This window comes from Engystomops pustulosus, chromosome 4 (assembly GCF_040894005.1).
Source record: "Engystomops pustulosus chromosome 4, aEngPut4.maternal, whole genome shotgun sequence".
NCBI lineage: Eukaryota > Metazoa > Chordata > Amphibia > Anura > Leptodactylidae > Engystomops > Engystomops pustulosus.
This window is the reverse complement of record NC_092414.1, coordinates 119,915,607-119,941,875: the sequence shown is the minus strand read 5'-3', so window position 1 is coordinate 119,941,875 and position 26,269 is coordinate 119,915,607. Positions and strand designations below refer to the sequence as shown.

General features: G+C 37.3%; 1 protein-coding gene across 10 annotated transcripts in view; it reads left to right on the top strand.

Annotated features, from left to right (window-relative positions):
- Window positions 1-26,269, top strand: part of MAGI2 (membrane associated guanylate kinase, WW and PDZ domain containing 2) — a 546,118-nt gene that overhangs the window by 388,877 nt on the left and 130,972 nt on the right. For 7 of the 10 annotated variants that reach the window (XR_011854944.1, XM_072147244.1, XM_072147247.1 and 4 more), the window contains one exon: window positions 6,153-6,224. The exons of 2 other annotated variants lie outside the window; for them this stretch is intronic. Coding sequence is in view for 7 of the 8 variants with exons in the window: in XM_072147244.1 (XP_072003345.1) it covers window positions 6,153-6,224 (72 nt within the window). In the remaining variant the exon portion in view is untranslated. The remainder of the gene's footprint in view (window positions 1-6,152; window positions 6,225-26,269) is intronic. One more of the 10 variants, XM_072147245.1, reaches the window with a different exon arrangement.

Genomic DNA, 26,269 nt, shown 5'->3' with positions numbered 1-26,269 from the left:
GTTTTGGTGGTAGTCCTGGATAGATAAGTAATAATACTGTATTGACTTTAGATTACTGGATTATAGCTGGACTTGGAGGACTGATGTAGTGTACTCTAACTGCTATGCTGCAAGATTTCTGCATTGAACTTCACCACCACTCCACCTGTTTACTCTGACTAAAAGCTTTAGCAGGCTTCTGGTTGGGCACTGCAGCAGCCTCTAAGATCAGAGGAAAGGAACTATGGGGCAGTTCAGTGCAGAGATTCCACAGCTGTCTGCAGTTGTATGATGACAGACTTTCTTGATGCATTGATATTGTTTTATACAACATCAGTCGCACAACCAACCAATTTACATTAACATAAAATTTTCAGACTGAGAATATTTTATGGACGCAGGAAGTGAACCTGCATGGTTCTGTAAAAAACCTACAGCAGTGACTGTATTAAAAAAAAGTGTTATGCCCTCAACCCCTTCCCCCCAAAAAATAAATAAATAAATGAAATAAATTTAGAGGCAGAGTATTATTAACTTTCTGGAAAAATGTTAGTGCAACCTCTGGTTTAACTACTATTAATTGTGGGCCTATGTATGAATGAATTATATTGAAAAAGGTAAAAAAAATAACCATTTTATATAGTCTCAGATATAAAACCCAGAAACTTGGACTAAGATTCCCATTGTTGCTATGGATACTCTAAAACTGTTCATTCACTTGTCAAAATATCCCTTCCATTCATTGTAGTCTGCATTGTGTAGTGCAGACTAAAGGACGGTACGTATTGAAAATTCTTTTGTCCTGTGCTGCTATTGAGGAAAGGCTTATCCAAAATAAATGTGAGTCTACAATACGTCTTCTTAGTGCAACATCTTGTAACGATATCAGGGAATTCTGTTCTACATGTGTGTAAGTAACAAAAAAAAACATTTTTTTGTCTAATGTATTTTGGATTGCAGACTGGACTAGATCTTGGTTGATTTCCCTTTTCTATTTACAGTCATTTTGAAAAGGAATGAACTAGTCCCAGTTTCACAAGAATATATAGAATATAGAATACTTTTCCGCTCTCTGTCAGTAGTGATGAGAAAAGTCAAACTGGGTTGACAATAAATAATGATGATAAATGATAAAAAATAGTTTTTTGTTCATTTTGCCACCATACCCAACTTTTTCCAGGGTTTTTGTACCATCCACTAATCTCCTACCTGATAGTAAAGAGCCTAACTGACATCCCACATCAGTGGATTGACATTCATTAAAGCAAACAAAGAATTGGAGTTGGAGTAGGAGGTAAATGGTCCTCTTTAAAGAGGATTTCCTGCCAAAGTGATTTATGAGATAGCATTGGCAAAGCTTGTGATTACCGCATTGGCACAGATTTTTAGAATGAAAGAACCCAACTATGACACGGGTAATAGATGTGATACTGTGAGTGTGCTTGTTCATTTTTGCAGATTTGCAGTCAAATGAAAATTACAATTGCAAAGGGGTTTTAGCACCCAACAGAGCCCTATAATTCTGTAAATCAGTGGTAGTTACTTGCCAAAGACTTTATCACATGTATTTAATGTGAAGGCTGTTCATTTTCAAGATGTGTTTATACTTAAATATACAGTGGGACATTTCCAGATGCTTGCCTAAGGGGTCTCCTTTGTGTATATGTTAAATACAAAATGATCAACTGCAGTTTCCATAACAACTGTAAACAATATCAATGGATGGCAGAAAAAGGCAAACATATACAGGCAGTCCCCGGGTTACATACAAGATAGGTTCTGTAGGTTTGTTCTTAAGTTGAATTTGTATGTAAGTCGGAACCGTATACTTTATTATTGTAACCCCAGTCAAAAGTTTTTTGGTATCTGTGACAAGTGGATTTTAAAAATGTTGGGTTGTCATAAGAACCAGGATCAACAATAAATCTTAATTGCAGACACATGTGATAACTGTTATAGCTGTTTATTGTACCCTAGGACTTAAGTACAGTAAATTACCAAAATCCAGAGGTCCGTTTGTAACTATGGGTCGTATGTAAGTCAGGTGTTCTTAAGTAGGGGACCGCCTGTAGTTGTTTACAGTTTTCCACCACTTTTTGACAACATTTAATTGCATTTTGCTGCCAAAACTATAGAACTGATGTTCATATCAACAGTTCTGAAGATTTTAAAGAAGACTAAGAGGGGTTTAACTAATAAACATGAAAACATAGAATGGTTCCACCACTACACAATGACATACTGTCAAAAGGCTTAGATTATACAGGCTGTGATCTGACTACATAGACACTAAAGGCAGTGGAGTCAGAGTACAATAAAAATGAACAGTGATGCCATAGCACATGGATACTTTGTAGAGCACTGTCTTAATAGAGGGATAAAATTGTGATTTCACAGTTCAGATATAATAAAAACAGTGAGGTTACAATACAGGGATAATAAACATAGCAATTTCTCAGTACAGGCATAATAATTGAATTGTTGTTATAGTAATGGCATAGAACAATCTGCACAGTAATGTACAGAAATTGTAATAACAATCACACAATGGGGATAATCCACACCATTATATCATAGCTCAGAAATAATGAAAAAAAAACTTCCCATTATAGCTCAGAAATAATGAAAAAAAATTCCCATTATAGCTCAGAAATAATGAAAAAAAACTTCCCATCATAGGTCTGAAACAATGCAAAAAACTTCTCTTGGTTGATTAGCCCTATAGCAACTTCTATGCCTGCTACCCTGATAGTTATGGCCATGGAATTACTATTATTGGTGGATTTATTTTATATAGTGTAGTAGTAAAATGTTACATGTTGAACTTGATCAAATGCTAGAAAATGTATTTCCAGAAGAATCTATGTAAAAAAGAATCAAACCCATGATTTTAAATTACTCTACTATCACAGGTCAGCATGGATAGAGGGCCTTGTTTAACCTAAAACACCAGGTATAAAACACAAAATGTTGCAGTAGAGGTGTATAAACTCTTGGAAGCCGCAATAATTAGAGGCTTCACACTGCAATGTCCTTGAAGATGATCACTGTCATTCTTCATTGAGACGATAAATTGCAAGGCATAGCAAACTATCAGCCTGCAAAATAAAGGCCATTATTACAAATGCTGAATGTTTCTTGTTTCAGAATTTCAGCGCTGTAATAAGCAAAGTGAAACCTAAAACATCATGCTAATTTAAGGGCAGATTGTACACTTAAGTACTCCTCAATTAACTGCATGTAAATGGGCATCAAAAGGTAGAATAAATAGTACAAAATAAAACTAAACCTTTAAAACTAAAACCTTCCTTCACCACTGTCCTTAATTGTCCTGTCCAATATTGTAGCTCTCTGCATGTGCAGGAAGTCGGAACCTGTTATGGAAGTCTTAATTCTTATGGTCCCAGAGGTTAAACTCACTAAGGCCGCATGCACACTGATGTATCGGGCGGACATATGTCCGCCGCACTGAAGAGGAGGAGGGTGACCCCTCTGCATTGAAATGCACGGCGTACAGGCCGTAAAGTGGATAAAGATAGGACATATCCGATCTTTTTTCCGTGTACGGAGCGGTATGGTGCCATGTGAATGCGGCCTCATAGCATTCAGGGCTGTATTTAGTGTTGATTCTGCCCTAGGCACTGCTTGTGCCCCCTGTTGGAGCCATCAAAGCTTTATTTCATTGGATGCTTTGACTACGCTAACTGGGAGTAACAAGGTGGGCAATGGCAAAAGGTACAAGCACAATTGACCGTCAACAAAGCACTGTCAAATGGAAAGAGAGACACAAGATGGCAGCAATTACTTTCGCTAACCATTTTATAAAACTGGTATATGTGCTAATTTATTGTAATCGCACACCCTGTATGTGTGTCTGATTTTGGGATGCAATGCATTTTAAATGTAAATTACACCATATCAATACATTTTTGTTCCTTTTTGCTCAGCGGAATATAAATGGACCTCAAGAGTTGTGATTACTTGCTGTTTCATGATGTATATTTGCATCTTGGCGATCTGTGTAGATGAAAATATGAAAATATCGTCTTCAGTGTCAGACAAAGCAGAACACTTCATGGTTTCCATTATTATTCCATTTAAAATTACTATGAAAAGGGCTATGACAGGATGACTAAAAAAAATTAAATAAAGATCTGACAGTGCTGTATTGTAATGAAGATAGGATATCATTTTGATCTCATTTTTTTACCATTTTTTTAATCATCTTATTATATGGCATGGAGTGCTGCTCACCATCTGTTACCAGGTGAGACATCTGCAATCTTTAGTATCCACACTATCTTCCTGAAACCATAGTCCTGCATTTGATACAGCATAGTATACAGAAGTTATACAAAACTGCCATATATACCCATTTACTACCCTCCCATGGTATCATAAAATGCACACCCAGAACGTGCCGATACACGTGTCAGGATGTCTGTCATCTTGGTAGACACGTTGCACTCTGGCATGGGAAAGCAGTGATTGCTTGGCTTTTTATGCTATTGATGCAGTTCTTAGGCTTTCATTCACCTTCTCAACACTTTTTTTCTTCTTTGTGTAAGCCAGCTGAAAGTGATAGCAGCGTGTGGCTTGAATGTGCATATCCTGTTGTACTCAATATTTATCCCCTATTGTTTAAGTACATGTCCCCATGATGATGTGGGTGTCCTTCTAATGTTGTATATCATTTCATGAAAACGCCCTCCATGTATTTTATAAAAAAATTTGGCCTTGTTTTTTGTAGGTTTTGTGTCATAACATCTTATATATTACATGTTCATAAAACATATCAAAACTATCTCAAGAGCGGTCATGAAAACGACCCTATCCCCTTATCTCTTTAAAAAAAAGCTTAATTTTTCTAGTTCTGCATTCAAATTTGTATGTTAAGATATTTTCCTTCATTCTACCCTTGATCTATCATGGGTTATTGCTTTGATCTGCCATAAATTGTAATACTTTAGGATCACATTAGGATCACATCCTTTCCAACATTATGGAACTGTTGGAAAGGATTAGTAGCCATGTCACTATCCCTTTAATGAACATTATCTTATATTTTTCTATTTTGGGGTTTCAAAGTCTTCCCTGTGATTGTTTATCAAATGGGTACTGTATATACTGTACATATATATAACCCATTTTGTGAGTAAGGATCTCCTTGTTACCCATAAAAACAATTAAAAATAAATATTACTGATATTGTTTTCTTTTCAAATGAAGTTTGATTTACAATTGCTATAATTCCCGATCCTTAAGAATTGCTTTACGTCCCACCAATTGTGAGCTAAAGGGAAGTCTAAACACTCAGCAGTGTATTCACAGAGTTACCAGGGTGTATGAAGTTGCCAGCATGGATCCAGACCTATATTTGTACCAAACTTATAAAACTTTTTATTCATTACAAGTTTCTTATTATTAGACCACATATTATAATATTATAATCACAGTTATTGCTGATGATTAGACATTTCCTGTCACACAAAAATAACAAACCAAGAAAAGGACAGTGCAACCTCTTATGGTAACTTAGACATTTTGAAGGGCGTTCACCTCCACCTCCACTTTCTATAACTAATGCCCCATTGTTACTAAGCCTCTCATCCACATTCTTAACATAACATTGAGCCCAAATGCATTCTCTCATGTATCATTCAAGCAAGGCCAGCTGCAGACCAACATGTGCATCCCATGGAACAGGACCCTTATGTTAGTACGATCTCATGGACTACATAAATTGCATCAGACAAGAGTCCTTGCATCATATGGTGCAAGGACTCCCTGTCTGCAGGCTGAGCTGCAATGTTGTTTCTTGTAAACTTTTGTGAAACTATGAGATTCTGTGTCCATTTGAGACTTGTAGAAATAAATCCGATTTATCAACACATTATTATTATTTTTCATTAACATGAAGATGCAGATTTTCCTACCTATTTATTTCATTTATTCATGCATTTTATGCATTACTTATATTGTTTTAGGAATAATAACATGATGGCACTTATATATAAGTTCACAATATGCCCCATAAATCATTGTTTGATACATAAATCAGGTGCTACATATTATACAAATATAGGAAAAAATTATTTTAGTAAGTAAACTATATGTGAAGCTAAACCATTTGGAAACTCTGCCTACCTGTTCCATTTTTTTTTATTCTACAGTAGAAGATTCATCAAGTCCCGAAAAATATGTTGGTCCTCATCCAGTGAGATGTCCACTAAAGAGGACTGATGGTAAAGGCATTTAAATAAGAGTTGTATGCCATTTAAAGTACATCCTGTATTAATGCACATGTGTTAAGTCTTTGCATGGAAGAAAAATAAATGTTCTTTAAAAAAAACTCAACCCTTATTAAAATCTGGGTTTGAGGCTTTGACTTGAAAGATTAATATTTTTTTTCGGTCACCTGAACCATGTGTGCTGTTTGTCAACGACCGGCACACAAAAGACTGAATTGCTTAAGAGTATATGAGAAAGTTATGTTTTAAAGGGATTTTGTCGCCAAATTTCACTACTGGCCATTAAACTACTGTCCATTCTAGAATTCCCTATTTTATGTGATATTATGCAGGCTTATAAAAAAAACACCTCCAAAGTCACATGAAGATGAGCTAATAAGAGTTGGTCTCTTTCAGAGGCTCAAAAAGGGGAATGTAATTTCAGATCTTCATATCTTCAGTGCCTCAGTTCAGTTACCTAGTAACATGCTTCTGGTGTTGTGTTAAAGATACAAATCTCATTGCATCAGGCTTGTGGTTCTGTGATCTATAGAACTGGAGATACAGGGAGAAATAGTTGAAATGCAAGTGTCAGAAAAAGATCAAGTTCATGTATATGTCTTAATCTCTAGTTCTGTATCTTAAAGAACCACAAGACTGATGTTATCTGAAAGACGAGATTCTTGTCTTTAATACGACACTACAAACATTGTTGTAGGTATTGTAGAACTGAAATTAGATCTGAATTGGACCCCCCCCCCTCCAGCCTCTAGACTTGCCTCATATCTGGCAAAATTTTTACTCTTCTTTGTTCATTTCACATGACTATGAAGGAGGTAAAACGGTGAGATTTTACTTTAACTTTATGCAATCTCTGGTGACCAGATTCCTTTAAAGGAAACCTACCACTTGAAGTGGCAGGTTTCAGATGAAAATACCGGGCACCAGCTCAGGGTGAGCTGGTGCCGGAGCTTATTTTAGTTAGTGTTTTAAACCGCGGTATCGCGGTTTAAAACACTTTTTAAACTTTATAGCCGGCGCAGGCAGGTACGCGCTCGTCGCTTACCGTGCGCGCGGCTACATAGGAAGTGAATGAGAGCCGCGCGCATGGTAAGCGCCGAGCGCGTACCTGCCTGTGCTGGCTATAAAGTTTAAAAAGTGTTTTAAACCGTGATACCGCGGTTTAAAACACTAGCTAAAATAAGCTCCGGCACCAGCTCACCCTGAGCTGGTGCCCGGTATTGCCATCGGAAACCTGCCACTTCAAGTGGTAGGTTTCCTTTAAGCTCAGTTATTGGGTTTCACTTATGTGAACTCAGACATTATATGAAAAAAATGACCATAATTGTATAAAATATTTACAGATTAAGATTTAGTTCCTGCTAATACCATGCATTCAGTTGGAATATGAGCACCACACATGATCAGTTGTATACACTGTAATTACCCCTATCTTGGCTGATATAAGTAACAATTGCAGTGTGCATGCAAAAAAATGTCATATAGGCAACTACAGCATACTTTAAATTGTATGTAATTGGATGTCCCAATCTTACTCATCCTTCTTTCCCTTTGCAAATGGAAAGCTGAACCTACTGCCCCCTTTTCTCGTATCCCTTTAGCCTTCACGCCTTCTTCTGTTAGGAAGATGTGATCCTATGTACACATACATTAAATTAAAATATATGGTGATTCTTGTTCTGCAAATACTGTGCATTAATAAAAAAAACTCTGATGTACTAGTTTTGTTTATTTATTTCTTTCCCAGCTGGTAGTGACAGATATTTGCTATAGGCAGTCAGAGGCTTGCATAGCCGCATGCTGCAAGGGCAAGCAAGGACCTTTAAGGACATTGTAAAGCCCTAAACTTTAAAGAGACGTCTAATGTGAAATACATGCTTTTAGATGTTTTTCTTATTAACCAAATAGAGAGTGAAAATCATTTTTTTTAAAATATGAATGTATACACAGTTTATTTTAATGAAAGAAATGATCAAGATCAAGAACAGTTTTATAACAGATAAGTGATGCCAAAGTGTTCGTTTTCTAGCTCTTGATGTTGACAGATATGCATTCACAAGTGGGAGGCACAGCCACACCCCCCAGTGCTTGACTGACAGCCTGTATAATGATGTGAGGCTGTATAATGATGTGCTTCCTGGTGCTGGTGGCCACTCCCCCTGCAGCCTGTGTGTGCATGTGTGTGTGTATAAGAGAGATACAGCAGCTCCCGGCAGCCATGTTACAGCAGAACATGTCAGATCCATGTGTAGCTGATGTCTGTGTCTCTCACCTGTATATTAGGAGGATGCAGCATGTCAGCAGATGCAGCACACACACTATCCATGCTTTACAATACATTACACACAGACATGAGCAGGGGGAGGAGAGGGGAGGGGTAACAGGGGTGACATCACTGCCTCTGACCATGTGACCAGCCTCATTTACATGATAAAAAATAGATGATTTTACAATGATTAATGTATGAAATAACTAGATAAAGGCTGTGATGGGATCCTTGTGAGCTGCTCCAACAGGTAGTAGTGACAGGAATAGTGACACAGACCTGATGACAGGTGTCCTTTAAAGAACTAAAAGTATAAAATCTTTTGCCTAATTCTACATTAAGCATAGGTAAGATATTCTCAGATTTAATCTAGTTAGCTATCTGCAGGCACTTGGCTGCTAGCAGAGGTTTTACCTGATCCTCCCAGACTGATCTCCTTATGTCTTTGACCACAGCAATTCGTACAGGATGACTAGAGGGTGGGCTGTGCTTGTTGGTAGGGGCAATAGGACAGTTCGCACTAAGAAAACAGGATCTTCAGTGATGTCACAAGCTCTTAACAGCTTTTCAGTTATTCTTTAAATTCCCTTTAAGTTTTAACAGATCCCCCTGTTATTTAGTCAGATATTCTCAAATTATAGTTGAGTGCTTTTGATATTATTGTTTTATTGCATTTCTTCATGCTTTCTTACCTAGTTTTTTGGTCCAGTCCATTTAGTAATAAACAAAATATCTTGGGCACAAGGACAGAGGGATAAATATCTTAGATCAAAACACATATTTGTTTTATCTAGAACTGTATCTCTATTATATTCCTATTGTAAATGATCTGTGACTTCTACTATGGACTTTTAAAATGACAATAATGATTCTTGAAGTAGGACACTCTCCCTCTATATCCCAGGGGGAAAACACTTCAATGTTGTTAAAACTGCCTTTCCCCTTCCCACAAATGTTTCTCCCAGTACCTAGTGCAGTTCTTGAAATGAATAGATGAATGAATAATATGTTGCGTTATTCTGTAATTGAGTTTTACTTTAAGAAGAACTTTTGAGAGTTGGTTAGAATAAAATTGCGTACAACGTGTTTTGTTCTTGCAAAATGAATGACAATTTCTTTTTAACTTGCAACAGACAAGCTGTTCTCTTCAAACAAAGCAGATTGATTCAGAAATAAGAAGAGAAAAAAGCATGAGAAAAAATTGCTGGTATTAGTAGACAAAATCCATAATAATTTAGTTGTAAATGTTCATGTTAAAGAGAATCCATCAGGCAAAATAGCCCCCCCCAAACTAAATATATTTTCATAAACTGCCATTAGAGAGCATTGCCTCTATCCCTTCATTGTCCCTCTACATGCCTGTAAACTTAAGCAATGAGGTCCTAAAGCTGTATGCAAATGACCTGCGAAATGTCCAATGAGTCATTAGCATATTCAAGCTGTCCAGCTTATTCATGAGTGGGAGGCACAGCCACACCCCAGTGCATGACTGACAGCCCATATAATGATGTGAGGCTCTATAATGATGTGCTTCCTGGTGCTGCCAGCCACGCCCCCTGCAGCCTGTGTGTGCATGTGTGTGTGTGTGTGTGTATAGGAGAGATACAACAGCTCCAGGCAGCCACGTTATAGCAGAACATGTCAGGTACTTGTGCTGATGTCTGTGTCTCTTACATGTCAGCAGATGCAGCACACACACTAGCAATACTTTACTATACATTACACACAGACATGAGCAGGGGGAGGAGAGGGGAGGGGGAACATGGGTGACATCACTGCCTCTGACCATGTGAGCAGCCTCATTTACATAATAAAGAAAAGATGATTTTATAATGATTAATGTATGAATTGACAAGATTAAGGCTGTGATGGGATCCTTGTGAGCTGTGACAGGTAGAGGTGACAGGACAAGTGGCACAGACCTGATGACAGGTGTCCTTTAAACATACAGATTCAAAATTGACCACTCCTAGTTTTTTTTTCCATGTTTTCTTTTGATTGTATTGTGGTGAAAGAAATATGTTTTTATATATTTGTAAATATGCTAGTCTAGTACATGTTTATAATAAGCCATTTGCAGGAGCAAAGGATCTGAAAAGACAATGGTTAGGGAACGTAAAATGTCAGGACCGGTAGTAAGGAAATTCAGAAATCAAGCAGTGAGTCGGGACTGGCTGCACAAGGTTATAGGTCAGGACACAGTGGACAACAGATCAGAAACGTATTTCGGTAACAAGACACCTGGATTCAGCAGTATTAAAGGGAACCGATAATCAGGATTCAACTTTAAACCTAGTGACTAGTTCCTGCAGCAGTCTTCAAATAGTTTATACATTATTTTATCCTAAAAACCCATCCATTATATTCACATAAAGTGTAATTTCAAGTACAGTAGCTTGCACCCTGCCAGAACAATTACCCGAGTCACAGGAGGTGTCCCCTTTCCTTAGTGAGTCACTGAGTTGCCCAGCCAACATCTCTAATAGATCCATCTTACTCCCTCTCTTCACTTTCCTTCCTCCATCTTTCCTCCTACCTTGTGCAGTTGGACACACCCGGCATTCGCGATCTGAAAGAGGAGGACGTCGGCAGAAGGGAGGGGTGAATTAGGGAGCTGTCGGAGACATTGATCGCGTCACTGAGGGATTTGCTGAAAATTGTTAGGATTGCTAGCTCCAGATAAAGAGAGAAAAGTAGATTTGAATTTTTAACAGTCTGAATCTTCAGTTTAGATGTCTTTAACAGCTTGGATCTAAATCTCTGTAGCCCGGAGCACCGAAATCCTGACTTAATTTGAAAGATGAGATTCTTATCTGTAATGTGATAAAGCTTGGTTCTAGGTGCTATAAAAACCTAATATATGAAGTATATATGAAGTGAATCTCCCTGTTTACTTTGAAAATATAGTCTTTGTAACCATGCACTCTGTCTTAGTCAAAAATGAGTTCATTCAGGTGCAAGATATAATAATGTACAGGCAGTCCCCAGGTTACAAGATAGGTTCTGTTTGTTCTTAAGCTGAATTCATATGTAAATCCAAATTTTATATTTTATAGTAACCCCGGCCAAATGTTTTTTGTATCTATGACAATTGTATTTTAAAAATGTTGGATTGTCAGAAGAACCAGGATTAATAATAAAGCTTAATTGCAGACACCTTTGATTACTGCTATTGCTGTTTATTGTAGCCTAGGACAGTGGTGGCGAACCTATGGCACTGGTGCCAGAGATGGCACTCGGAGACCTCTCTGTGGGCACACAGGCTGTCTCCTAGGCACAGAGTTTACCTGACAGAGACACCTTCCTGCAGTCTCAGGCAGTCCAAGTAGTGCCCTGCTATTTTAAGGTGACCCATCCTGTTCTGCTTGGTCCTGTCTGAAAAGTGAGGAGGATTGGACAGGGTCGGATTGGAGCTCAAAGATTCTGGTAGCAATAAGTTTGTTACTGCCTAAATTGCCGGGTTGGCACTTTGAGAAAAGCTAGTGTGGTTTGGGTCTCATTTTGGGCACTCGATCTCTAAAAGGTTCGCCATCACTGGCCTAGGACTAAAGTACAGCAAATTACCAACTACCAGAGCCCCATTTGTATCTAGGGATTGTCTGTTAGTTGGGTGTTCTTAAATAGGGGACCACATGTATAGCAGCAGTTAAATGGTATTATGATGAATTGATCTTATTATCTATGATATACTAAAAGTGTAACTTTTGAAGTATATTTTTTAATTTAAGTAATTAATAGTGCAGGTGATGCAGTAGTAAACTTTTTAAGAAACTTCATTAGCTTCTCCTGTTCAGTTAGTGTAAGGGTGGTTTCACATTGCCCTTTTTTCATATTAGTGATTTTTCACTGACACAGGTTGTTTTTTTCTCTTCCTAGCTTCAGTGATTTGTCACCGAGGCCTTACTGAACCATTCTTTTGAATGGGCTTTTTCACACTTCAGTTTTTTTCCACTGATACAATGTTGTCAGTAAACACAAAAAGGACAGCTTTTAAAGTGACCACTAAAAAAAAAACTGGCGTGTGAAAAACCCATTGAAAAGAATGGGTCAGAAAGGCATGAGTGATAAAATCGCTGAATCCAGGAAGTGAAAACCAATCTGTATGTGTCCATAAGCCAAAATTGTTTCAGTGAAAAAATCACTGGGGGACATGTATCTTTATTTCTGGTAGTTAAATTGTCTAATTTTTGTGACTTTTGTCATTTTTATGAACTTTTTCTTCGACTTCGCTGTCTTTTTTTAAAGTCCACCTAAAGTACATCTTTATTTTGCAAATTTTTTTAAAATTCATAATTCATTCATTTTTGCATTTACATTTTTTTTTTATTTATTGGTTACTTCGGGTTTCGATGCATTTTATAAACGCAAATGTTAACAGTAATGTAATTAGGCAAATCACCTCTTCTCAGCTGTTGTAATGTCTTTCAAAACGCAATGAAAACACAAGCAAAATTCAACGTGTGCCCGTCCCCTTAACACCATGTGTGATTGCAGCCTTATATGTCGTCATCTCCCTGGGGTGTGACTACAGTGCTTAAAAATGCAGGACACAGACTCAAATCCAAAATGTCCACTCCTGGACATCCTGTCTCATGCTGCACTTCCTGTCTCATGCTGCACCAAAATCCGGTTGCTTGCTACACAATCCCCTTCTAAATGCCTGTCCCAGCGGCACGATCCCAGAAAAGTCATAAAACCTAAAGGAAATGCGGCCCCGAGACCCTTTAGTAAATAAGCCCGATTATATTCAACACATTATTTTTTAATGCATTAAATCGTAACAAAAATTTATACATTTGTTATCTCCATATATGAACAAGTATGAACAGATGGGTTGTATTTGGAATTTGGATTTTTTTCCAGCTTCTCAGTTCATTGCACAATATATTAAATGGTTGGTATATATTGAATAAATTTGTTTCTTAAGAAACGACATAGTGTGTTAAGCTACACAATGGCCATCTTTTTTACTACAGGAACAAAATACTGGTATGTGAATTAGACATGTACACTGGAGATCAAAATTCAAGACCAATGGACAATTTCCTAAATGTCAAGGTCATTGTTAACATTTTAACGTCCCTAGCAACTAGCCTTGGCATTGATTGGCCAATATTGGCAAGGGGCATTATTTTTCCGGATCGGCTGCTTAGCGGCGGGCCATGTGGGTTGATGTCCTGTGATTTCTAGAATATTTCATCTCTACAAGACCATGAACTCATTCAAGTCCCCCAAGAAAGCTGGTCGCCCTCAAATGACAAATGCAAGAGATGACCAGATAACCCAGCAAATCTCCATGGGTAATCATTTCAACTGCCATCATACAGTATCTAGACATTTAAGAAGATTTAGACTGAAAACCCACTCTGCGATGACCTACGTTCTCATTAGTAAAAAGAATCAAAAGTCCAGACTTTCCTTTGCTGATGAAAAAGAAGTGGTCCACAGTTCATTTTATTGATGAAGGATCTGAAGGAAAAATTACGTTCATTAACAAACTGGTGATAGACCCAAAGTAAAGAAGTCACTAAAAAGTGGTGGGGGTAGTGTAGTAGAAGTTAGACCTCTCTTCACCAACACATGGTTCCTTCCTTGCGTTCTTTGCTCAATCAACCAGCAAATTTTGTGCATGCCATTGCCCCCTTTCACACAGCAAAATGAGTAAAGCAGTTCCTTGAAACAGAAAACATTGAAACAATGAAATATCCAGCTCAGAGTCCTGATCTAAACTCAATACAATACCTCCGGAAAATCAATGGTGACAAAGTTATGGCCAAGAAACCCACAACAGAGAACTGTGGAAGAGGCTTGAATAAGAGTGGATCCAAATCCCACGAGAGCAGTGTGAGAGACTAGTGATGTCCTGTGGCTGCACATGTGCTGAAGTCATTCAAAGCAAAGGCCTGTGCACTTCCTACTGATTGGTGGCTATTGTAACCTTTGAAAATGTAATTATAATCTTTCTCTGTGCCACAGTCATTGCTGGTTTCTTATTATGATTATCACAGTTTTGCAAAATAGAGATTTTATGTCGATTATACTTTGGTAATTTTGTCACACATTATGCTAGTGACATGATGTACTCCTTAATAAAATCAAATGTTGATAATTGGAGATTACATTATTTATGAAAAATCAAGTGATCTTACAATGTGATCTCTAATTTTGATCTCCAGTGTAGATCTATCTCAATACATCAGTACTAAATCCTCACACTTGTAACAGATAAGCTTATGACTTAATATAATATGTTGCTGTCTCTGATACAAAGGACTCTGCAGTGAAATCCTATATGAGACACCTTAAAACATATGCCTGTAATATATTAAGTAGATATCTCAGGAATAATTAAAAGTGATTAACAGACTGTTCCTTATGTCGGAAGAAAAGGGGAGCATTTCCTGCTTTGTCATAGATGAGCTGCCTGTTCACAAAGAGGCGGCTGAAAACTCATGAAAAATTTCACAATAAATTTGTGGTTATTCAATTTAGAGAAAAAGATGTTTATGGGGACTTCCAATTACAATATACAAATACTAAATCTTAATCACTCATACCTAGGCCTGTGACCAGGACAAGGGGGAATCCTCTGCGCCTAGAGGAGAAGTGGCTCTACCATCGCCATAGGCAAAGGTTCTTGACTGTAAGATCAGTGAGATTTTGGAACTCTCTGCCGTAGGAGGTTGTTATGGCGGACTCTATGTACATGTTCAAGAGAGGCCTGGATGACTTTCTGGAGAGCAAAAACACCACATGTTATTGCGACTAGATTCTTAAAATGGGACATTGATCCAGAGTATTATTCTGACATATTTGGACAAGGAAGGAATTTTTCTCCACAATGGACTATTTGGCATAAGCCTTATGGGTTGGTTTCTGCCTTTCTCTAGTTAAAGTGGGTTTTAATGTATCTACATTTTTTAACTTTATCTACTGTGATCGTATGAACTTGACCAAATATGGGGCTAGCTGGGTTGGGCGAGGTTCTGAGAAGTCTTAGACTGCTAGCAATGGGGAAATAATAACTTTGTTAATTCATTTGCTATTGACAAACAATTTAACCCTTTTTGTTAGTTTTTGGACAGCCTTTAGTATATATATATAAAACATTTAAACAGTCTATTCCAATTTTACTATAGACAAGCAAATATTTGCAAAATGTGTTGCCTTATATGGCTGCTTTTGCTTTTACCATTATTTGCACTTATGTAATCAGTTTATCTTCCTATAAGTAATGACAACTTCTGTCATCCCATATAACTTTAATGAGATTTGAAACAGTTGTCTGTGTGATACTTATTATAGTCATTTATAGTGCTGCCATTTTGCCACCTGGAAGCCGATTAGGAGTGTTAATGAAGCATATAAAAGACGTCTACATTGTCATGCATATAAGTGTGACATAACTAAAACAAGAAATTAGGTTGTCTTATTGGCGTTCTGTAAAGCAGATGGTAAAAGTTCCTTATGTGTAGTGAATGTCTTTATAGACCTGTCATATGGACATTGGATATACAAATTAAACTTTCAGTCATATGAGCCTGTTTTATAAATCCTCTTGTCTGACTGTTGTCAATTTTGGTGTAAAACAATATAATATTATAAAATAACAGCATTGCTATATAGGTTCAAACATCATAAGAACGCTATACCTCTAAAATGACAAAACTCTGAACAGCATAATGAACTATGGGAGGGTGGTTTATCATTAAGCAGAATTCTTTTACCAGTGTTTAAGACTGTGTTAGGAGATTTTTGTATGTCAGACTTATCACAGTGGCTTAGACAGCACGTGCAGTGGCGTAACTAGACACACACACGAATTTATATGCTCATATATACACATCTTTATATACTTATACATTCATACAAATAAAGTTCTACACACATTTATACACTTTTACATACATATATACATTTGTATACTCATCTGCACACATTTATCTAGTAATATATGTGCACATTTGTATGCTCCTACATACAGTATATACAATGTCCTACAGTATATACAGTACACATACAGTATGTACACATACATTTTTTCACACATACAATACATAAATTATATACACATCAAATCTGCACTTATTATATACATTACATTACATACAGTATATACACACATATACAAAAAGTATAAACACACCATATAAACACATAATGCACATACATACAGCATATACATATATACACACAAGAAAAAGTTTTTTTGTGATGCACACTATCCCCTATAGGAGCTGCCAAACAGTCACAGATGGATCCCACATTTAGCAATTAGTAAAAATAAAACCGTCTGACTGGAGTTCCTTGTGTGTCCTTTTATATATCCTTTGATAAATCTATGATTTCACTCCTTTCCCAACTATGTTCCAAATTCTTCAGTACACTTCCACACAAACGGTATTTGGATGGGAATAGATCGCTATTCAGACAGTTTTAAGCTGCGTTTTCATGCATCCTGTAGCCAATTAGTGTACAGCTACTATAGAAGAGATTAAGCAGCAGATAGGGTAGTATGTTCTTCTGTTCAACGCCCCAGAAGAAGCCGTGGTAGCGAAACCCTGGGTCGGGCGAACTAGCGAGTCTGGCGTCCACATGGTGGATTTTATATGCGCATGATTTTATTCTATTTTGTGAGTATCTTTTAATAAAATAAATTCCATATATTTGAACATACTACCCTATCTGCTGCTTAATCTCTTCTATAGTAGCTGTACACTATTTGGCTACAGGATGCAAGAAAACGCAGCTTAAAACTGTCTGAATAGCGATCTATTCCCATCCAAATACCGTTTGTGTGGAAGTGTACTGAAGAATTTGGAACATAGTTGGGAAAAGAGTGAAATCGTTGATTTATCAAAGGATATATAAAAGGACACACAAGGAGCTCCGGTCAGACTGTTTTATATATACACACAGTTTATACTGCATAAATACACATACAGTACATGCAGCATATATGCACACATATACAGCATATGCACACAGACATACAGTATAAAGACATCATTCACACACAGTATATATACACCATACATTATATCCACACATACAGTATACACACACACATGTTAAGATACAGGCATACACATATATGTATTATACTCACCTCCAACTGGTTCCAGCGCTGTCTCCTATAGATAGCAGGCATCAGAGTTTACACAAGAATGCCCGCTATCTACAGAGGTAATTAACTTACCTGGTAAAGTTGAGATTGTCTCTTCTTCACTTTGCTTTTGCCAGCCCAATATCCCATGGGTGACAGAGACCTCCTTAAGCTCGGATCAGGCTCATGAGATAGATGGTACATGGACCAAGTCGCTTGGCTTCCACTGTACTGAGCAGAGAGCTGCTGCATTCATTCCCTGAAGTGGGATTGATCTCTGCCATAGAGTCCCAAGTGCACAGGGAGCTGAGCTAGAGAGAGGTTACATGGAGCATGTCTGTTCAGGCTCTGCTTGTTCTCAGGTCGGGTCAGGTGTCACTTGAGTCACGTGACCAGAAGGTGGCATAGTGCATGGGCGGAGGCGGAGGAGTTGCCCATGCTAATCACTGCAAGGGACATGCCCGGGTAGAACACATAATAAAATATGCTACAGCTTTGTGTCCCCAGCGGGAGGAGGGGGGAGTTATGGGTGTAGTTGGGGAGTGGCTCTGATGTGCTTACCATGCGCTACCGATTAATTATGCTTCAGCCACCTCTCCGCCTGATGGAGGCCCCATGTGCTGCGGGCCCCTGGAACTCATAGGCCCCCTACCAGTCGTCACTTCATTTTCAGAATTTCTTTCTGGAACAATCTAACAAGATTCCCAAACCCTGTGGCATGATGTCATCTTTTCAAAGAATATCAGGAAATTCTGCTGACCGCCACAGGGATAAAGCCTGTACACCTTCTATTGGAAGGGGTGCTATAGATTATGACATGCGCTCGTTTTCATTTCTAGAACTAACTCATGTCATCCTTAGTGAATAAAGTGATTTATTTATGATATTTATTTGTGTTAATATGAAAACTCATCAATCTTTCTTGAATAGTTGTGTTGCTATTTGGAACGTGCAATTTAATTTCATCGTATTATCCTCAGAAATTGATTCTAATTAGCAACTTATCTCTCATAGATTCTAAGAAGGAATAATTGCTTAGCAAAGATTGTGTTTTATGCTATATTAAATCAGCAAAAAGTGCACTTACCATTGTGATGGCAGATAAATATGGCAGTGTAAAGCAGCCTTTGTTGAACAATGTAATTTTATACATTTATGATGCATTTGTCTTTTTATAAGTTGGGTAATATGCAACAATATGAGCTTTCACAAAACTCCTGACTATAGCAAGTATCATAATTATCAAAATGACTTCATTTTTGTAAAAGATCATAGCATGAGCAGTATGTAGGTGTTTAATACAAACTGAAATAATTTAGCATTTTTGACACAATTTCCGGAGATTACCAATCTTTTAGAGGCTGGGTTCATGGCCGGCACATTAATGTATTTTCTTATGTCAGCAGAGAGCATTAGGGTATCTGCAGGTGCCAGAGTTACATTACAGCTAGATACAGATACAGAGCGTCTTTGTGATGTGCATGTTCCCAGTCTAGATAAAGGAGCCACAGAGGGGTTTTCTGTTCTGTGACTTGAGTGTGACAGGAAAGGTCAGGCTTAAAAGTCATTGGAGCTTGTACTGTAAGTATTTCATACATAATGGATACTGTATTTCTGACCAAAGTAAATTCTCATGTGATAATCACGTGTTTGTCAATGAATCAAAGTGAAATGCTTATGAAATTAACATCTACTCTTATACTTACTTTTTTTTTAAAACATTCTTCATAGACCATATTCTGCCATAAAGAATTTTTGTAAATCTTTCACAAATCTTTCACAATATCTAATACTGTAAAAGTTGAGATATACACAGTCTGGTATCACTGTGGAATGTCCACTGTGATTCCAACTGCAGCAAAAAAAAAAATGTGTCTGAGCCCTTGTCCATTGTAATAATTTGTAGCACAGATTTTAGTTCTAAAATTTCTCTTGAAAAAAAAAAAAGCTGTGATGTCATTAGTTGCTCACTCCTCAACTTTAAGCCCCCACCTTAGTGCTCCTTCACAGGAACAGAGCTCACAGCGTGGGGGGGGGGCTGACATCAGTAGGGGAGGGGGGAGCTGTACAGGAGGACAAAGGTGGGGGCTGAGAGCTCAGGAGTGAGCAGCACAGACAAGTCCATTTTGTTTATTGAAATGCAGCCCCGGGTACTAACACTGTTTGCTGTTGTTGTACATTTGCAGCTACAAAGACTCATACATTTTCAATGTGATACTGGTGAATGCATTTTATTTGGTGTGTTAGTTCTCTCATTAATATTTATATATGGTTCAGCTTAAGTTCATTATCAAAGCGTTATTTGTGTAAGAACAGCATATCATACAAAGTATGGGAGACCATGAATAAGGCTTAAGAGCCGAAAACATGTAGGTCCGTGGGTTGCTCTCTTGGATACCTGTGCCTATGATTGCTTTTTATGCATGATTTTCATTAAAGAAGAATGTTTTTATATTGAGGCACGCTTCCTGAATTTGCGGATTTGTATCTATTTTCTAAAGTATGAGAAGCGTTACATACTAAGATGTTGGCTGCTATTCAGCTAGATGTTACAGGTATAGCAATTATTTATTGTGGTTTTGCTGGTTTATTTCTAAAGGTGTTAATCACTTTAAAAGCATGACATTTTTACCAGATGTTGTTAATAACCCATTCAATCCACACTGGCAAAGAAATCAAACCATAGATGTCCTTATAATAATTAATTAATTATTTGCAGTTATGGTGCAGTTATTTTTCAATACCCTCTTTCTACACAGTGTCAGTCCTTATTTAAAGTAATGCTGCTAGTTGTTTCTGGGAAGCGTAGAAAGAGATCAGTACTACCAGAGCTGGTCCTGTTTCTGTTGCATCTCTGCATAAAGACAAAAAGTGAATTTCCTATAAAATTACAGATGACTGGGAAACAGAAAATATATGTCTAGAGTTTTTTTGAAGTGCTCTTTACAATTCTATATTTAACAATGTTTGTGAGATGGTAGAGTTAATTCCAAATGCAGTGAAATTGGTGAAAAAATGCATTTTCTCCAACACTTGCACTACCATGGATGCTTTGAGGCTTCTGGCTCTGTCCATGAGCCAGGACGGCCCTAAACCCTGAGGTGCTGTTTGTTTGTTTTTTTAAGCTCTCTGCTTTTGACCCCCTGATTGGTTCAGCAAAAATTATCATATAATATATTACATATTACATATTTTAAGTGAATTTATTTGGACAGGTTTTTATGTTAATAAGCTATTGCTATACAATATATGTACATACTAAAAATATTGTCATTATAGAAATTATAGTTTACCTAGAACCAAACCTAGCATGCATGTTAGAACAGTGAGACAGATTTACAATTGAAAAAGAGCCATAGTTTAATCACAAAAAAAGTTGTGTACAATACATGACCAATACCCTGTTATTTAAAGGGGTTCCCCCAAAATATCACGAAAACAAGGGGTCCATTCATCTAAATGGAGCTGACAGAGATCACCGAGTGCGGCTCTCTGCAATTTCCTCTAAGTCATATTTAAATCTGCACAAGAATCATTCACAATTGGAAAATCTACCCCTCTGTCTATACCATAGCTTAAAAAATTACTTTCCACCTATTTACTTGGCACATTCTAATTATCAAGTATTTTCCTCTTTACCTATTGTACACAAAGCAAAAGCAAGTACTAATTCTAGAGAAGCAACGGCTCCAATAGTCAATGAGGGACTAATGATGTTCTATGAGAGAAGATACTAGAATCCTGCTTCCTGCAAACATCTAATGATATGCATCTCCATCTGTTAATGTACTTTGTTTCCATTAATTGGTAACTAATAGGATTTAATTACTTTGCTATGGTAGACAAAGTAACACTACATTAAATATGCTGAAAAGGACCATATGGCTGGAGTAGGGGGATTTACAGGAGCATGAATTTGATTGGAGTCCTCATTTACAAATATCATAAAGACATGGTCACCATCATTCAGTGTATTATATAACGCTTATCTATGATATGTAGTGTCACACATTTCTACAGATGATGATCACATTGCTTCACAAACACAATTGACACATGTGTTATTGAACTCTTTCTGGCCAATGATCAATTCATCACTGGGGATTTATTTATCTGGCCTTATTTATGCCTTGTACGGTTTTTCTGTTTGCATCTGATGTGAATCATGACTTTTACAATTAGTTTTTCTTGGGTTCCTGCTTTAGTAGTATTTGTCCATGCACTGCTGAATCTACTATTTTCTATCATCTTAAATAAAAGATTTATTTTTTGGTGCTAAGGAATATTGACTTTAAAAGGTTGCATGTTGCACATTATCGACTTGAAATATACTTTGTGGATATTTCTTTTCAAAAAGTTTAATGAGTAGAATATTTTGGAAGTCCATGGAAGTTATCATGGCCTCCAGCCAGAAATCGCAATGCTTCCCCCGCGTGCCACCCTTACACTAAGGGTAGACATGATGGGGTGGGGAATGGACCGAGCCAGGATGGGGATGCTCTGGTGTGGTGCATTTGCTATTGTTTGCACTTGAATCCTGCAGAATTAATCTGCCTTCTAGTATGGTATGCATGGTGGGAAGAGTATTATTACTGGTGCATATTGCACCCATTCATGATAAAATCCTCCATGAAATGCTCTATGCATTTTTTTTAATTGGTTCAACATTTTAATGAAATTTTCCTAGTTATATTTGGGGACTCTTGCTACCACTATAGATTACTACTGATGTCTTTAGACCAGATGTCCATGGTGGTCATGGCCAACTAGGCTAAGCAACATGTAATACTCTGGTTTGTAAAGTGATATCATGAATTGGTATTATTGTATTGTTTTTGTATCTGATATTGGAGTTGTTTGAGTGCATTGAGTTCATTATATATAATCTAAAGGTATCAATAATCATTTGTGGCCTCTACTTACCTTCTAAATGAACATGATATTTCCATAATATTTCATTGAATTTAAGGGAATACAGTTGTTCTAATGTTGCAAAATGTACAGATATGGGACACTTACAATTTCATATTTCTTAAGTAAAATCAAGATAGGACATTTTCCCAAAAGCTGTAACTTGTAAAACTGTAGTTTTTCTTCATATATTGCTTGTTAACATTATCAGAGTAACATTTTATTTTGCTAGGACATGGTTAGTTTGGGAAGTTTAGTTATATATTAATATTGAAGAGATAATGAGCATGAGTTCTCATTGGTGTGCATGATTCTTACATGAGCTGTTATACCATAACTAATGTCATGTAGGAAGAAACTGACACTTAGGTAGAAAACAAAACTTAAAAATGAGGCTTCTAAGCACCAAAATCTTTTTTTATCACTAGTAAATTGGAATACAAATTGGGCAGTAAATTTTTAAAATCCCCACATGGGGACAAACAAAATATGTGATTTGTACATGAGCAATGAACAGATGCTAGTTTTTCAGCACATTTTCTTTATGGTGCTGTCACTCCAGACTTGTATTAGGATAAGGAATTTCGGCAGATGGTATAACAAATGAAATAGTCCTAGAACTACCTCCACACAGATATGTGTGTGTGTGTGTGTGTGTGTATATATATATATCTATATATATATATTATATGAGAGAGAGTGGAAATGTTTCAACAGCACTGCTAAGATAATATTTGCCAGCACTCGGACCTGGCCAGGACTCCAGCACTGCTTGAGAAAGGCTAAAAACCACTTGAATTAGTTTCACAGCCTTGGAGTGCTGCCTTTTTTTATGTTTTATAATATATACTGTAAAGGTATTATTTGAGTGTGATTAGGTTTTTACATACTAATTTCATGTTGTTATAACTCACTAAAACTGCACTAGGTCCTAATAGAAATGAGAATTGTTTTCAGCTTCCGGTAATAAATTTAGGGCAAGAAACATAACTTTGGATCAATGTGCATGATATATTTTTATATATTATGTGCATAAAATTAAAAGAAATCTACTACCAGAATGAAGGATTGTAAACCAAGCGCACTTACATGCAGATGTGGTATCTGCTCTTCTGTTAGCTTCTTAAGCCCTTGTTTTCATGAAAAAAAAAGGTTTTAAAAATGAATCAACAGGGGCTCCATTGACCTAAAAAATAATGTGAAGTTTCATCATATCAAGCATGCTTGAGAAAGACAATTTGTTGAAACGTCATTATTTTTTGAATAAAGAACACTTCATCATTCTATTGGATACATGATGAGTGCTGCGGCTTTTCTTTCTGGATTATGGTGGGTCCTGGCATCAGGGACTAACAGCAGCAGGTGTTGGGTGTTACGTGGAGTGCTATCTCACTTCTGTTTATTGGATTTTAGATGTCTTCATACATGTTATACATGTTACATACTATGTACCTTGATAGACAGACCATTAATTTTAGTATTTGAAGATTCCCTAAGGACTGGTTATGTTCAACAGGACTGGCGCATAGCAAATGTGGTACCAATATACAAAAACAGGATCAAAAAGTCTACCTTCTGTGGTCTGTGAGTCTAGCTTCTGTTGTGGGGAAAATATTTGAGGGGTTTGTTAGAGATGCTATCCTGGAGTATCTCACTGTACATAACCTTATAACCCAGGGGGATGCTGTGGATGTTGTATATCTGGACTGATAGAAAACAGAGGGTCATCATTAATGGCACATTCTCAGATTGGGTTGACATTACCAGTGGAGTGTCACAGGGGTCAGTATTGGGGCCACTTCTTTTTAATTTTTTTTTTAATGACCTTGGAGTGGGTTTACACAGTCAAGTTTCAATATTTGCAGATGACACTAAGCTGTGTAAAGTAACAAATACTGAGGTCGATATTTTAGCATTACAGAGGGATTTGTGGTAATGTAGATAAATGTAAAGTTATGCACTTGGGCCATGGAAAAAAAGTATAATTATATTCTAAACAGTCAATTACTTGGTAAAACTGGAGCTGAAAAGGACTTGGGGGTATTGGTGGATGGTAAACTTAATTTTAGTGACCAGTGCCAGACGGCTGCTGCAAAAGCAAATAAAATCATGGGATGTATAAGGAGAGAAATTGATTCTCATGATAAAGACATAGTTTTGCCATTATACAAATCCCTGTCCAGACCACACATGGAATATTGTGTACAGTTTTGGGCACCCGTGTATAAAAAGGACGTAGTAGAACTGGAACGGTTGCAGAGAAGAGCAATGTAGATTATTAGGGGGATGGGGGGGGGACTAGAATACAATGACAGATTACAAAATTTGGGATTATTCAGTTTAGAAAAAAGACGACTTGTAACCTCATTACAATGTACAAATACCTGAACGGACAGTACAAAGATCTTTTCAAAGATCTTTTTATACCTAGGCCGGTCACCAGAACAAGGGGTCATCCTCTGCACCTAGAGGAGAGGTTATTCTACCATCAACCTAGACAAAGGTCCTTTACTGTAAGAGCAGTGAGACTATGGAAGTCTCTGCAGCAGGAGGTTGTTATGGCGGACCCTATGAACATGTTCAAGAGGGGCCTGGATGACTTACTGGAGAGAAAAAATATCACAGGTTATGGGGATAAAACATTTATTTAATTCTTAGAGGTTCAACCTGATGGACTTGCGTCTTTTCTGGCCTTATATACTATGATACCATGATACTATGTTCCACTGATGCCTTTATCCATGGGATTAGAGCCACCACTCAGCTGCAATATAGAGTCAAGCTACCCCTCCTCCTCGCTAAAGGATGAGGAGAAAGGTTAATATACAGTACCTTTTCACAGCCTGAGTGAATCTCAACCCCCACCTTCCTGATGGAGTGGTTAATGATATAGGAGAGCCATTAATACAAAGCCACTGTCTCTTTCTAAACCTCTTCCTCACCTCACCCACAGCAATTCTCTCCAGCCTGGCAGTGTCAGCCTCAGTCTGGAGGAGGGTTAGCTTGACTGCATACTGCAGCTCTCCTGCCTCCATGGAACAGAGTAATCAATAAAGGTTTTTTTAAGAGTGCTGGCTAATCCCATGGATTTCCTCAATAAAATATATGACAACGTTTAGTATTATTCTATGTACTAGAAATGTATAAAATCTTATTATAAGTTTATTTACGCTTTAAATAATGAAACCCCCACTTATAGGTCGATCACTTTACAATTTGTTGTAATTACACAGCCTAAATAAACATTAAGCCTTGCTAATTTTATTTCTAGAATTTTTTTTAAATGACTTCCCCTGTAAAATATCATTCCCTTGCTTTCTGTTACACTTGACTAAATACTTTTATACTTTGATTGAAATAATTATAAATTAAGTATTCTGAAGTGAATATGTGGTCCTGACATTTCTTGTTGGTTGGTACTTGTGAGCTTTGTTATACAAGATCCTTTTCTCAACATATCCATCAATAATGGAAACAATTTCATAGTATGAACAGATGAACCAAACTGTGCCTGCAAGCTCCACCAAACCATTAATTGCAATTTATGGGGTTACTTGTGGTCATTGGCCTTCAAAGCCTATGACCTTGAGTAACCTTTAGAAAACAGGAATCCCATCATTGTCAATTGTCTGAGGTAAAACTGGTCTAGGTGCCGTGGAAACCAATCAGAGCGCAGCTTTACTTTTTTATAAGTGTGGGAAAATGAAAGATGAGCTCTGATTAGTTGCCGTGGGCAATTAGAACAGTTATGCTCTC